Genomic DNA, 15790 nt, shown 5'->3' on the forward strand with positions numbered 1-15790 from the left:
ATGCGAAGGTATAGCTTGTGGCTTAGAGAATAACCTACTAAACGACTTTGGTATAAAAACATGATACTTGTCACAACCGAAACAACGACCCGACATAAAAACAGAACAAATTGAAACATGGTCAAACGAGCACGAACTTTTATTGCAAGAACCCGTAAAAAAATATTTGCAAATATGGAGCCGATTACATCTTTTTCCGTGGTTACATTTTGCACGTAAAAAATCCTTGCAAACTGATTTCGTTTTTTCTTTATTTTCAATTACACGCTGACCACCATTTTTTTTCCAGCTAATTCTTCTGTTTCCTTCACTTTCATATGCCACAAGTTTCTCATAAACAATTTCAATATCTGCATCGGATTTCGTAGTAACCTTATTAGTCTTTAAAACAAAGGTGTCATTATCCTCTTTCAAATTCAGCATACAACCGGAAGCCGTTAAGTTATTCCTGTATTCAGGAGCCTGATCCTCCACCATACTAATAGAAGATTTGTCAGTAGGATTACGTTCATGAATAATTGATTTCATTTCAACATTATTAACTTGACCGTTCCGGTCAATGTCATTGCTAATCACCTGGTTTGTCACTGGTTCAAACGCCCTTGACCTCTCAAATGAATTTACGAAGGGAAATATAGCATTTTCTGAATTTTTTGATTTCACTTGATTGACTTCATTATTCTTTGTTATATCACTGTTTTGAGTTACAGATAGGGGTTCAGAAATTACGGTCAAAATGTAGCTTAATAACTCTTCTAGTCTGTCTTTTAATGGTTTAAGAATATCAAGATTTGTCTGGCAAGCAAAATCTTTAACGCAGGGATTTGGATACGTTAAATTTTCTCTGGTAACATAAGAGTAAGGTTCGGTCTGAACTGATACCTCACGTGAGCAGGTGCGTAATTTTCCAATGGTGGTGTTCAGAGTATAGGATGGGTCGACGGAAGAAAAGGTCTGGCACTCAGTCTGACAAGAAACTTCAAGAGGGGGGACGTCACTTTATGTTGTAAATAGGGAGAGGCTAGAGTTGGCTTCTGCGAAGGGGGGAGCACCGGCGATTTGAGCTCTTTTAAGATATTAAGCATCTTAGCTCTTGAATTTGGAGAACAAGGGGTGCGAGGTGAAGGTAAAACAGGTGAATTTAAAGAATTTACCTTATTGATTGGCATTTTCTTAGAGGAGCAGTCAGGACAACACCAGCTCTCACTCCAATTAGCTGTATCAATTCTGGCACATTTTTCCGCTCCTGTGTGAAAAGAGCGATTGCACCCTCCACACTTCACAGAGTTTGAAAAGACAAACTAGTCTTTGTCTGACCATTGTTTTTTAAGAGGTTAATGGTCCAGCTGAAAAAACTTGGCTCAACAGTTAACAACACTAGATCCTCACACGTTGGAGGCTAGATGAAGACTGATCTATCAAGAACAGTCGTCCAGTAACACCTTTGCTGGACAATGCACCCCACTCCGTAACGCCAGGTAGGTTGAGTTGTTACTCAAAAGTAAACTGTTGGTACTTATCACTCCGATACACCCAATAATGCCTGTTCACATGTCCCGAACAATTTAAAGCTTAGTATTTTTTTTTCTAAAGTTTATGTATATATATATATATATATATATATATATATATATATATATATATATATATATATATATATATATATATATATATATATGACATATATACGTGTGTGTGTGTGTCTGCATGTATGTATATATAACGTGACTTTAAGGTGACAGCCATCTATAAATGTTTTTGTAACTTTGTTGTTTTTTGTTGTTTTTTTTGCGGAAGGGGGACTGGTTCTAATTTAGATAATATTCTGGTAATATATTGAATTACATTGACTGTGAAGGTAAAGTAGATGATCAATTATCTGTCTTAACCGTACTTTTGGCCCATCCTGCTTGTATAACCTTTTTCATCACTTTAAATGAATAACCTTATATAGTTTTGCACAGGCATCATCAACTTTGACTCAGATAAAAACTAGTGCTATTTTATTTGTGAAGTCTTATGAATATCGTGTTGTTGATTAATCCTTCTGATTCGTCGATATTGCTGGACTCGAGTTTGAGTCTGTACTTTCTTCTGCATCTGAGTACATATGCTATATTGCTAAAAAAAAAAAAATTCTTTTTTTTTCAGGTCAAAATGGCGGTTATGAAATACTTTTTTGGGTCCTCGTTGGACTAACAGCCTTTGGCATTATTGAAAAAATGTTGTCTTCCACTGAAAATATGTATGATTCGAAAAAAATTGAGGAGGATGTAAGTGTAAATAATAACAGTGGAGAAAAACTGGCAGTTGATTCAATTTCCAAGGTTTGTTTTTTTTCTAAATTTCCAAAAATTTTCATCAAAATATAATTAAAGCTTATTGGTAAAAACTAACTGCCTGGTCATTTTTAGTTCTGACACTTTCTTTGTGGCGTCTTTACTGTAGCAATATGTTGTCTGACAAATTATTGTTTCGCAATGTATATTTTAACCCTTTAAATGAAGTCAAACAGTGAAGGAGCTTTGTAAAAAGTGATCAACGTTTAGCTGCTCATATTAGATTAGTGCTCGTTAAACTTTTTAATCTAAGTTCAACAAGAAAAAGATAATTTGATACTTTTCTTATTTTTCACAGCGTGTGAAAAGCTTTTTTTTACACTTGGGGAAATTCCGATGTGTTCGTAAATTTATGCATCTGACATTCATGATGCAGAAAATACATGGTTCCTTGTATAAGCTTTTCGTGATGTCACATCGACTTGCTCGTGAGCTTGAAAATGCACGTATGCTACCCTTAAACAAGAACAGTTTAGTTAGTTTTTCACAATACTTATACGAGGTTAAAGAGTTAGAAATCAAGTTCTAATTAGTCCAAGAAGGCCCTAAGCTATTGAAGTGTCTCATTATGTGTTCATTATTTTTTCGTTAGTTCATTTTCGCTGTGTATGTTGAATATTTATTAGTGAATGCACCCATTACTTCTTACATCATAGGATGTCTGTTTTATAAACATTCCACTCCTCCTGTAGATAACTTTTTAACATTTTTTTTTTCTTAAATGCTTATTTAAACTGCCCAGAGACATTAAAATAGTGCACCCAAAGGCCGTGACTTATTAACTAGTAAAAAAGAAAGTACTTTATATTCAAAGTTTGTGTAAATAGTGAAAGGCGAACAATAAAAAGTGTAATAAAATGTAAACAAACTAAGATTGGAGGTACACAGTCTGTTTACTTACCTAACTCACCGTCTTTTCTCATGAAGACTGATTAAAATTTCTCTATTATTGCACCTTTATTTTTCGTATAAGGCATGCATTGGTTGTGTGTCCCATTTTCATCTTTTTTTTTTCTTTTTTTGTCCCTTTACCTGAGACTTAAAGTAATATTGGCTCTTTTTTAGAAAGCTCGTGTTGCTGGCTACTTGAACCTCGTGGCAAATAGCATTGATAATTTCACTCATGGATTGGCTGTTGGAGGTAGTTTTCTCGTGTCCACCCGTGTAGGCTGTTTAACAACTCTAGCTATACTTCTCCATGAAGTTCCTCATGAAGTTGCTGACTTTGCAATTCTCTTAAGGTATCCGAACTTTTCAATAGAAATGATTATAGCTTATTTTAAATTTCTCACCCTGCCTTTCTTTTCTGACTACTATATCAATATGGGGTCCGGCGCATTCCCTCGTAACATTCCCCCCCCAGTGAAAAATCCCATCCCCCCCTAAAATTTATCCCTATAAAATCCTCCTCTTATGTAAAACTGAGCAATCAAAGGAAATTAAGACAAATAAATGGAATGAAGAAATTAAGAAATTTTGGGGATTATATTTATATTCTAAAATGCATGTAGAATATATGGTGCATAATCAAACAGTTCGCTGTAAGGAGTGATTCGGGTCAATAGTAACAAAATTTCTCAAAAAAGGATAATAACACCATTAGGTGCAGAACGTTAGTATTGCTGTTGAGGTTTCAAGCTCCTGTCTACAAAAATGCAGAACTCTCTGTTTTTGTTTTTTGTTTTCTCAGAAGAAAGATAGCTAGTACGTGTGTTTTTATGCAATAGCAATGCTATTGCCATTTCATAAAGCAGATTGCCAAAGATTGTTCTTGTCAGCCAACGGTCTAGGGCCGAATCAAAAGTAGGTCGTCCGCAAATGGGATGGGTGAGTGTCGGAAAGATTTATGGGAAATGGGAGTTCTTGGAAGAGTATAGTGAGAAAGGCTTTGAATAGGTTGGGATAGAGGAGAAGCGGCGTAACGTTGTTGACCTCATGTGGCTCTCTGCTGCAGTGAGTTATTTGTAGTAGCAGTAATGTAATGTTAATTAGCAGCAATTTCATCCAAAGTAATAACAGCAATGTCACCCAAATCAGTCGGTGAAATTCATTGCCCCTCCCTCCAAACATTTTGGCTAGTGATGCCTCGGGTTTGATACTAGACCTCGGGAATTAATTACTCGTAGTTCTTTGTTCCAGCCTGCTATCTCTTTGCACTTCCATCATAAGACAACTCTTTTACAGTTACCTCTAATTCCATACTTCAAATTATTACTTTAACCTTTATTTTACCCTATTTTGATAAGTCGCCTCTCCTCCCCCCCCCCCCCCCCGAAAACATGAAAAAAGTAAAACAAATGAAAATGTAAAAATAAATACTATAAGATATTATACAATGTACATTCTGTCTATATTTTGGAATATAGGTAGAATATTCCAAAGTTCCTTCTTTTCTTGATTATTTTTGTTTGTCATGTATTGTTTTTGGTTGCTGAATTTTGCTTGTAGGGGTAATTTTTTTAGGGCAATACCTTTAGCACTGCCAATATAATAGGACTGTGTAAACATACATCCTTTGAACAGCTTGGGGGGGGGGTGATATACATAGCGTTTTTAAACTAAAAATAGCCGTATTTTACCCATATTGCTGCATTCACACATATGCTCTTAAAACACTGGTGGAAAAGTCTGTTCAGCACTTAACATTTGTGAGAGGAGCGCTTAAAAGAAATTGTAAGCATATTGGTGTTTGGGAATGGACTTGATGGGCTATAACAAATAAAATAAGAGCTGTCCCAGATTTACTAATAGACCCAATAGGCCCGGGCCTCGGGATGCCCAATGCCAGGGGTGCGATAAATTATCATGGAATGATTTTTTTTTTCTTAACAAAAATTGGACTGATACGATCTATCGTCAAAGTTCCAGGTTTACTCTGCCGCCGCACTGCCTACTCACGGAAAAGTGATTTTAAAACAACACAGGAATTTCGTGGCCAATTGTAAATCGTCAGATGTCTCCCAAGAATGGCAGCCGAGAGTTCGGTATCACCTCACTCTTTAGTCTCTTTCATTACTTTTGGCTCATCAGTTACGTTCTGTTCATTTTCCCCACTATCCCCGAATCTTTGGGGATTTCCCTGAAAAGTCACAAAAACGTAGGAGCAAAATCGCTTGGGCCTAGAAGCATTAAAGCTTTAAATCTGGCCCTGGAAAAGACTGACTATTGTCTGCGTTAATGTAATGTGCTTTAACTCCCAATGGTTTATTTTTGTAACGTCTTTTCTTTAATCAGTCACATAATTCCTCTTGTTAAAGTTCAATAGGGAATCCACATAACCCAATTTATTAATCCCCTGTTAGAGTTATCTATTGTTGCTATTTCAAATTTCGAACCAGTAAAAAGAACACTCCCCTCCCCGCTTATTTTTGTACAACATATTTAGCCAGTAAATATAAAAAAAAACGACTTGGGAATTAAAACATCTTTTGCAATTAAACTCTCTGTTTTTTTCTGTGGCTGTATTTAGTGACAGAATTCTGATGTGTCTGCCTCAAGGAAACAAACCAAATGATAGGTGGCTTTGAACTGTAAAGATTGATTAAATATTACAATTTTGAAATATGTTAACAGTTTTTAATCAGAATTGGTGCCGAGATACTGTCAGGAAGGTGCCGGTCGAAGCATTCATGTCTCCACGCATTGATATTTCGGGGGTGCTCAATAACTGGTTGAATAAGCTAACTAAAGGTTACCTCCTCCAGAAGGATTAGTTAAAATCAAAATAGGTAAAAAAAATGTTTCGTTTCAAGTGCATTTTTGATCTTAACATTATAATATGCGTGCTAATTCTGAAAAAGAAGAAAAAAGAAAATTGATAAAAAGACTGTTTAAGTTCAATTAAGTTTTTCATCTTAGCGTAATTTACTTTTGAGATATTTTCCTGAACATCGGAAAAATAAAGGATTAAAGTATAAGTAGTCAAATCCACTTTTATTCATCCCACTTTTCTGTTTCAGTTTACTGATATTGTTGTTAAATCTCCCGTTTCAGGTTATAATTCTGTTCATTTTTCTCTTTAGGTCCGGTTTCACAAGGTGGGAAGCAGCTCAAGCACAGTTCTCGACAGCTTTGATTGGTTTAGCTGGATCCCTAACAGCTCTAGGAGTTGACTTGGGGGATAAATTAGGTATAAGAATTCTTCTTAGTTTTAGTTGGTTCGAAGTCGCAATCATAAACATTAGAGAGGATATCAAATAGATTTTCTTTTCTCCATCAATCTTCTACCTCTTCTCGAAATAAAAAATTAAGAAAGGATAATTGTGTAAGATTAAATTTTAGAGCTGACATCTTTTACTGTCATCACAACAAAAGCCATTTTTCCGCTATTTTTTACTGTAATTTAGATGCAGATAATAAAAAATAACATACACATCTACGTTTAGCTTGTTTCATCTGAATGTAGCTTTAAAATCGTCCTAATCGACTAAAAACTGGCAAGGGAAATTTTTTTTTAAGCAAAATGTATCTTGGCGTTGTTCAAAAGCAACAAAAATCACCGCTAATGAAGAAGAAAAGATAATTTGGTGAACCTTTAGTAAGATTTTAAAAATTCAATTTTTGGGTAACATGTTTTATAATAAGCTATATCACCTCCAGGTTCAAGTGAGCACATTTACAACACGATACTCTATTAATAAACACAATTATAACTCTTTACTTTTTACATCTATTGCATTGATAGAGAAACATACGTTTTTGTTGACGTGCAGTAGTAAAAATCAACCATTTTCTAAATACACCAAAAAATAACATGATAAATAACTAAAAAAAAAGAAAAAAAATATACAAAAAAAAAGAAAAAACATACTACTAAAAAAGATCAATCTCCATCACAATATCCCCTAAAAAAAAAAAAAAAAAAAAAAAACTCCCAACAACCCTACTCCCTCACATCCACCCACTCCTCCTTACTACCCCCAATCAACCAGACCTCCCTACAACCTCCTATCTCCTCGTAAATAAATAAAATTCAACCATTCCTTATTAAATAATCTTTTAACTTTCTCTTAAACTCTAGAAGATGCTCAGCCGCTCCGATGCTCACTATTAGCACGGTAATTGTCACGAAAAATACCTATACCTAAAATACGAAAATACGAAAAATACCTAAAGAGTGGCCTTACTGCAACTCTTTAGTTCTTTTTTATTCCAGCCAGCAAACTTTGTCAATTTTAAACAATTCTCTTTTTTGTAGTTGAATTCACTGTAGTTTTATGTTACCTGTTTTGTGTGGAAAATTCTTATTATATGCTATATTTTTTTTTGCATTTAGTAGGCTGCTTATTTTACCGTATCTATTCTACAAGCTACTGGCTTACTAAAACGATCTTTACTTTCATCAGGACACTTTGTCTTTACGTGTGAAGCGGTGTGGACCAGCCTCCATAATTTTTCTTTAAGCAAAGAAAAGGTCTAGCTGACCGTTTTTTTATTGTTTTACCTTTCTTTTCTTAAGTAAATATTTCAACTACGAAGTATCTCACGAGGTGGGTGTAAACTTCTTAAGGATGTTAAGAATCATTCCCGCAAAGGAGAATGCACTTGGCTCCGTTGCCGATATTTAATATTTCATCCTTATAGCTGCAGTTTTTTTATGACTTTTTTTTATACCCAAGTACCTGAACTTTATCTTTGATACTTGTATCAATTTTTTTTCAGGCGAAAGAACAGCTTGGATTCTGCCGTTTACAGCTGGTGGATTTTTGAATATAGCCTTATTTAACGTTCTGCCAGAATTGATTGAAACAATTCATCCTAACACTCTTATCTCAGACGTATCTAGTTTTATTTCAGGTTTAAGTGTGATGGCAGCTGTGTCCTATTTTTTAGAATAGTATGATTCAGTTTAAAGTGTTTTTAAGTCACGCATTATCAATAAAAAGAAATAGGGTAAAGTAAAGAAATCTCGACAAAACACGAATACTGACACTTAATTAAGAATTGTTTTAATTGATATTAACATGGAACTTATTTTCAAGTAGATAGTATTACCAGATGCCTGATAAGAGATAGCATAATCGTTTAAGTGAAAATGTGCTGTTATCAGTAATTTTCTCACCGACGATGTGTCAAAGCACAATTTTTCAAACAAATTTCTCTTAGAAATGCGCTAATTTGCTGAGTTCAATGCGCAGCCACCTCACAGAGGCGCGCAAATAACACAAATTATGCGCCCTGCTCGAGAACACTGATCTTATGTCACCTTCTTTAGCCATTAGGACATCAGCAGAGTTCACAAAAGTACTCCAATAGCACAAATTATGTGCCCCATTTTATATGGGAACCTTCTTCAGTCCTTAGGAGATCAGCAGAGTTTGGAATAATGCATCTACTTGTCAATTTAACCTCAATTCTTTTTTCAAGTTTAGCACGTTTTTGGATATTAAATTTCTTTTTCAGCCTGCTATTACTAGGGATGTAATCGAAGCAGAAGAAAGAATTGATCAAACATTTTAAAATTCATATTTAAATTTGAAAATATATGTTAAACAAAAGCTAAAATTGGAATAGCAAAATTTTTGTTGAAATTGACTTTCATTACCCTACTAAAAAATGAAATAATAGCATATTAAGAAAAGGATTTTAACTTGTATTTGATAACACGCATACTTTAGGAAGTATTTTTATTGCACAAAAACTATTGTACGAACCTTTTTTTACATTGTTTCGAATATATTTTTCAACTAGTATTTTTGTTCAGTTGTCTTTTACTTTCAGAGTTGATATTGCTTGCTTATACTGTATATTGTAAGTTATTTTTGACCAATGTTGGGAATTTTGTTTATTCTATTTTTTTTACTTTTCTTCCTTGTTGAAATGTGTACGCTGTTTCTTATGTGATATCCATTGGGAGCAGTTTAGTTTTAGTAGCTATGAAGTGATGTAGGAATTTGAGAATAGTTCTGCATATAAATGTATAGTCAGCCAAAATAGTTGAAAAATCAGTTAGTCATAATTTTTAATATTTGCATTAATAAGGTACATCACGCAAAATAACTTGAAGGACTAGTCAAAATTAAATAATCACTGGAAAAAATGCAGATTTCTAAATTTTGTTTATTCTTAAAATCAAAGCACTTATGTAAAGTACTATCACTTTCATAATTTGAGAACTTCAAGATATTTGTATTAGTTTAAACAAAGCCGAATTCTTTCCTCCTAAGGTCGAGTTCTCATCCTCCCTGTCTTTTTTTGTATGTTTTAAATATGTCTCCTGAATTCATTTTAGATAATATAATCTTCTATATTGCAGATTATTTTTTTGGCAATTCAATTTTTAAATCAAGTTAGTTCCTTCTGATATCTTGCCTTGGCACGATATCCCAGGGCAATAGCAAATATCTGAATATTTTTCTCGTCTGAAGTTCGTAGATATGTTTTAATCAGATGTTGCGTGTCGTACTACGCAAAGAATAAGTTGTTGGGCATAACAATTTAATGCTTTCAAACATCGCTGGATTTTCTCTTTTAATTTAAATGGCTCGGTTTATTCACCTCGTTTTTATCGCATTCTCTTAAAATCAGTTGCATCAGAAGGTTTGGGTTGAAACCCTCTTTAATTTCAATTTTAAATTGCATTTTTCTTTCTTTTTTCATCTTCTTTCTGTTTAAATACCTTTTTTAATATTTTTTTTAAAGGTTTTATATCCCTTTGCAAGGTTTTGGTATATTATATTTCTCCGGTCCTATGTTTTTCTGTCCTTAGAGAAGTGAAATCCAGCCTTATTCATCCCAAATTTTAATTATTTGTTTGTCATTGGTTTTAGATTTAAAAATATGATTAAAAGGTTGCGAAAACAAATCAAAAAAGGAAAATTTTCTTTTTATGACGTAGATCCAGACTGTTCAATAGGACAGTATAAGTAACTTAGTATTATCACAATTTGGGCCCGGTGAAGGATCGGCCGAGATTAATAAATCCAATTGTATAAATATATGGATCCTTCAGGGATCCATATATTTATATGGAATGTTGCAAAATTACATGTTTACAAAAAACATAAGCTTTGAGTTATGGTCATACTAGGGTGAGGACCTTGCCTTTTTTTTAAAGTGGAATGTTTTGAAATGTTTGTCTTGGGATGATAAGAAAGAAAATTGTATGTAAACTGTCTCTTAGAGGCACATTGGCAGGGGGGGGGGGGGCTGGCCAGCCGCTCTTTCCTCCCTAAAAATATTTATTCCAACTATCAACTTTTTTTGCAATTATTCCCGCCCTTCCAAAAAACCTGCAACAGCAAATCTCTGTGTACGCATCTGGTTTAATGCATAAATATCAATGCCAAAATTTTGAATACATTATTTTTTTTTTTTTTTTAAAGATTTTCTTCCCCTTTTTATCGCGATAATTTTGGGTAAACTCACCTTAGTCGCTTTTGCCAAGCTGAAGGCTCTAGAATCGATCGTAAAGAGGCTTCGTAAAATTTTTGAAGTAAGGTTGAGTAAGGTTTTTCTGATTTCGTTCTGTGTTCTACCATGGTAATTAAGCAAATGTAGGCTGTGAATCAATTTCGATAAAGAACAACGTGCTGCTTAATTCATTGTGCCTCTTAACTGCCTCCATTTTTAATTTTGTCGTGGAGTGTATTACTTTTGCTATCCGAAATAAACCTAAGCAATTTTTTAAGGAAGTCTGCGTTCTCTTGTTTTGGCTTAGTTGTTAGCAATGGTAAGAAAAAGTTATGTCTGAAGAAAAAAAAAATTCTTCTACGAATTCAAAAAGAAAGCAAAAGAAAAAAACTAAAAGAAAACAAAGTCAATAAAGTGAAAACAAATACAGTCGAACTGGCTAACAGCCTAAGAGCAAAGCTGTGAGCAGAGAATAAGATCAAGTTAGCGTCAATAATAGTTTGATTTAGTTGTAATTTAGGTTTATCGCTCAAACGCCTGACCTCTCAGATTGGTCATAGTGTATACAGTAACAAAATAATCTTGATGGGCCGCAAGTCCAAGAAAAGTTAAGGGATGAACCATACAAATGGATAATGCTAAGAGTATCTAACACCTCATGGTAACGAACTGTAAGCAAGGAGTGAGTTGGCTCAATAGTAAACAAAACCCTTAAAAAACTGAATTTTAGATACATCAAAAGAATCGAGTTTTTATGCTGATTAATTAAAAAAAAAACTTCTTCCATGAAATTTTTTTTTAAAAGAAAAGTGAAGAGCTACTTCAACCAAACGAGAGCAGAAATAAATTCAAAAATAAAGTTTCCCGCCATAAAATTAAAACAAATTACTATTAATAAATAAATGAAACAGAAATTACATAAAATAACCAAGTTAAATACAAAATGAGCTGGAACTACGATGAGTATTGGTGACGCCCCTCGTGCTATCTAAAGACCAGACTATACTTTGCACTTTACTGGAAACTATTCTTATTTCAAGCTGAATTTTCCTATTTGTCATAATTTCGAAAAAAACATCATGCCAAGATTATTCAACGAAACAAATGGAGTTGGATTGGCAGTTTAATATAGGCTACATATACTTATATTTATTACTTAAAGTCTTAAATATTATGGATTTATTAAAGTTAAAAAGCTGAAAACGTTTAAAATGTATTTTGTTTTCATTAAACTGCAAATTATGTTCTTGCCTTCAGAAGGCTGGGGGGGGGGGAGTTCAGCCTCAATCATCTTAGTTTGGCTTTTTTTTATTTTGAATCAGTTATTTATAGTGATTTTTTTCGTTTTTGGTGTAATTTATATAATGATGGCTATTTTTTGGTAGTTTTATGCTTGGAAAATTATTTGATTTTATTACAGATCATTTTTGATTTAATGTACCTCTTTGTTTTTCTTTGAACAACTTATTTAGCGAAAATGTTTTTCAAATTAATTTCTGCTCTTTTTTATTGACAGGCTTTATCATTGGAAAACAAAAGAATATTTTTAATTTTTTCGGTTAGTTCTAAAAAAATCCATTGTTTGGCTCACTAGTTGTATACTGGAAAGACTTTTTCAACAATTTTTTTAACATACAACCTTTTGAAATCCAGAGATACACGGGGCTGTGTAATTTATTTTATACATCATCAAGTTTTCCTGAAAAATTAAACATAATACCATTTCCAGAAAATTGTATCTACGCTATTTTGACAACGTAAATGGAGTTATACTATTTTTTTATTTATCCCAACATCTCCCTCACCAGTCCCTAAAAGTGAAGTAGTCGTACTTCTACTAATATTGATAGTATCCTCCTAGTATTTTTTTTTTATTAGCTCCATATACCCCTCAGCATGCTCTGATAGTTTCAAGCTAGTACTCCAAGCTGTTCTCGATGTATTGCTAATACGGGCATTTGACAGCCTACGTGCATACATTGTGTTTCCAACGTTATCTGAAAATGTCTCCTTAATATCATTAGCCATAATAGTAGCACTCTAAGGAATTTCTGATATATTACTGTTACGGCCTTTTAATAACTTGGATCCAGATAGTGCGTTTCACTTTAGTTCTCTGTTCTCTTCAACATCCCCTGAAATTTCCATTATAATACCTTTAGCTTCAGTAGTAATCGTCGTGGCAGTAGTTGTAGCAGTTGCAATTATAGTAGCAGTAGCAGTATTAGCATTTGTAGTAGTATGTACATTTTGCCTATTTCAAACATCCCCCTTAGCCTATCGGGAAATTTTGAACTTAACACCCTAACCCAGTGGTTATAACCGATTTTGGGACATGTCCCACCAAGACATTTCTAAAATCCTGATGCCCTCGTCGTGATATTTAAATTTTGTTGTTCAAAATTTGACGTTTGTTCATCTGAAGAAAGCTTAAAAGGCCATTAACTTGGTATGTACCTTTGGGTCGTCCTCTAGGCTTCTTTTATATTAGTGAAAAATATTGTCTTAACACAACACTTTTTATGGCTTCCACTGCAACCTAACTCTCGTGAAACTGAACCCCTTGCTACTGAATCCTCGTGAACCTAGCCCCAGGTGCAACTGAACCCTCGTGTTACTGAACCTCCGTGTAATTCAACCCCCATGCAACCGAAACCTCGTGCAACTTTAATTGAGCCCTTGTGCAACTGAACCCTCCTGTGACTCAACCCTTATTCAACTCATTCCTTGCTCAAAACTTTGTCCGTGCAACTCAACCGTATTCAGCTCGAACCTCATTCAACTCAGTCCCCATTTAGCTGAGCTGTGGTCATTTAGCCAATTGTCAGCAAGACTGAAGAGATGGAAAATTCACGTATCTGATTTACGAAATTAAAAGAAGAATTTATAGCCTTGGCTATTACGGTGGAAATCTATGAAGCCTCCCGGATCACCATTTCCATGCTCAGATTGGGTCCTACCTTCAAGCAAATAATTCGGACCAGCTATCCCAGGATCATTACTCCAACGAAGGCGCTCCGTAGACAAACGTCCAAAAACTCCGTTTGAAGCTTCCTGGTTTTTAAGACGGCTAGTACAGCGGTAATTGCCATTATAATCACATACAGCCATTACATTTCAGGAGAAAATCAGTAAATATAAGGAATTATTCTAAGATAGTGAATATTTTTATAAATGATTATTTCAGCTCTGTATCTAAGAGCCACTGAGAGTAAATCACATATAAATATAAAATAAGACTTACAAAAAATACACGACCATTAAGACTAAAAAGGAAAATCAAAATTAAAACAGTCCCAGCATCATAACTTCAAGGAAGTCCAACCAGGACTGAAAAACAAACCCGAAACAAGGCAGTTCATTCAGATAAAAACAATGAGGAACTGGTTTTTAATGTGATTCTTGCTTTAACGGCAGCTAACCAGAGGTAGACTGGGCTGGAAAGGGATGGCAAGCGGAGAACTGACCTCTGGACTGGTCGGTTTTGTGCCCCTTCTGGCCAGTCTTTTATATTTGTGGGCCGGTATTTATAATCCGTGAATGACGCGGAGAGAAATTTTCTCTCATTGTTGAACTCCCTTTCTGATTCAACATGAAAAAAAAAACACAAATTCCTTCTATAAGGTGGCCCATAGGTAGAATCTCCAAACCAAAATGCCCTCTTAGCTTTTTGCTCCTTGTCCGCCTTTGCAGCTAACCTAAAGGGTGTTTGTGATTCGGGCTCATTGGAATTAACTATCGGTTTAACAATTTAATATGTTGAATCATTTTTAGTTGAAGTTGCGTATAATGCGTTGAGCGATAAGGAAGAGTTCTAATTTAGAGCACCGATTTATTACTCTTTAGAAATTCAAAGTTATGACACCACTTTATTCCACTTCAGAAATTCTTCTAGAAATCCTCTGCAGCATACCAAGACACCATAGTAAGAGTATTGTCTTACTTCGTAAATTTAATGGGGTAAGTTTGGGGTTACCCATTCTTTAACTCATTTTACCACTAGATACCAAGGAGGGCCTTGCCCAAACGTGATTTAGCATCATCAACTTTAAAAATAAACTTAAACATAGAAAGCTCTTTTCTTTTTTTCTCTCTCTCTTTTTTTTGCTTAAAATAAAAATCGATCGGAGTTCAGTCACTTTTTCAAGCAGTGAGTAACAATAACATATGACCAAGTTTTGGTATCGAATGACAATCCATTCACAAAACGTCCGAAATTAGAAACTCAGTATCCGTAATAGGTATCTTATTCAGAATCCAAAATAATAAGTTGTGCGTCTTATCGCTGTTTTCCTAAACAGGACGATTGACTGACCGCTTAATCCATCTTATCTTCACATTCAGCAGCTCCCATTTGTCCACTAAAATATTCTTCAAAACTAGCAATTGCAATTTCAATGTTCATCGATTTCACTTGATTTTCCAGCAATTATTTTTATTTTCTGTCAAACATCGATCACCGCAGAAAAAACAAGTTGTACTAATTAGTCCAACATTATGCTTAAACACGTCACTCTTCTCATCGATGGACTGTATTGTTTCCAGGACTTTCACAATATTCTCTACCGAGATCATAAAGGAGTCCGATAATCCAGCTTAAGTTCTATTATATTTGCCTCTGGCCTTCTCTTCCGTAATGAAAAAATTAAAATGAGACTAATCGCTCTGCCAAAAATAAGCTGGGTATAAAAGGTTGGAGCTGCATCTGGTATTGCAAAATGGATCGGCGTTTCCGTTCCACAATAAGCTCCTTCCTCTGTCTTTATTCCTGAAAGAGAAATCCTGCTTACATATCATCATAGTTATCGTATCATCAATCTGTATCAGTAGAGCTAATTCAATTTCTGACACTCTGTTGTCATCTCGCCTTACCATAAATAGATGAAGTACGAGGTGGCAATTTAATCCCGTTAAATGTTTTGCCTCTAACGATCGATATCGCCCTGATATCAAGCTAGTCAATGGCATCAATTTGTCGGTGAAGAAAGAGGGTGTTACCATCCTCCAAGATTTTTTTACCTCCCCCCCATAGATTTTGAAAAATACCTCTTTTCGGTGTTTTCATTTAAAAACTTTTTTTCTGATATTTTCACTGAAAA

At 34.5% G+C, this 15790-nt stretch overlaps 1 protein-coding gene across 3 annotated transcripts in view; it reads left to right on the plus strand.

The window, feature by feature from the left end:
• The window catches only part of LOC136031667 (zinc transporter ZIP13-like), a 74355-nt gene extending 63383 nt beyond the window's left edge, over positions 1 to 10972 (plus strand). For 2 of the 3 annotated variants that reach the window (XM_065711346.1, XM_065711353.1), the window contains exons 4-7: positions 2152 to 2327; positions 3405 to 3580; positions 6362 to 6468; positions 8001 to 10972. In XM_065711346.1, coding sequence (XP_065567418.1) covers positions 2152 to 2327; positions 3405 to 3580; positions 6362 to 6468; positions 8001 to 8176 — 635 coding nt within the window. In that variant the 3' untranslated portion in view covers positions 8177 to 10972. The remainder of the gene's footprint in view (positions 1 to 2151; positions 2328 to 3404; positions 3581 to 6361; positions 6469 to 8000) is intronic. The other variant, XM_065711361.1, reaches the window with a different exon arrangement.
• The last annotated feature ends 4818 nt before the right edge of the window (positions 10973 to 15790 follow it).

The sequence above is a fragment of the Artemia franciscana genome, chromosome 1 (genome assembly GCF_032884065.1).
Source record: "Artemia franciscana chromosome 1, ASM3288406v1, whole genome shotgun sequence".
Classification (NCBI taxonomy): Eukaryota; Metazoa; Arthropoda; class Branchiopoda; order Anostraca; family Artemiidae; genus Artemia; species Artemia franciscana.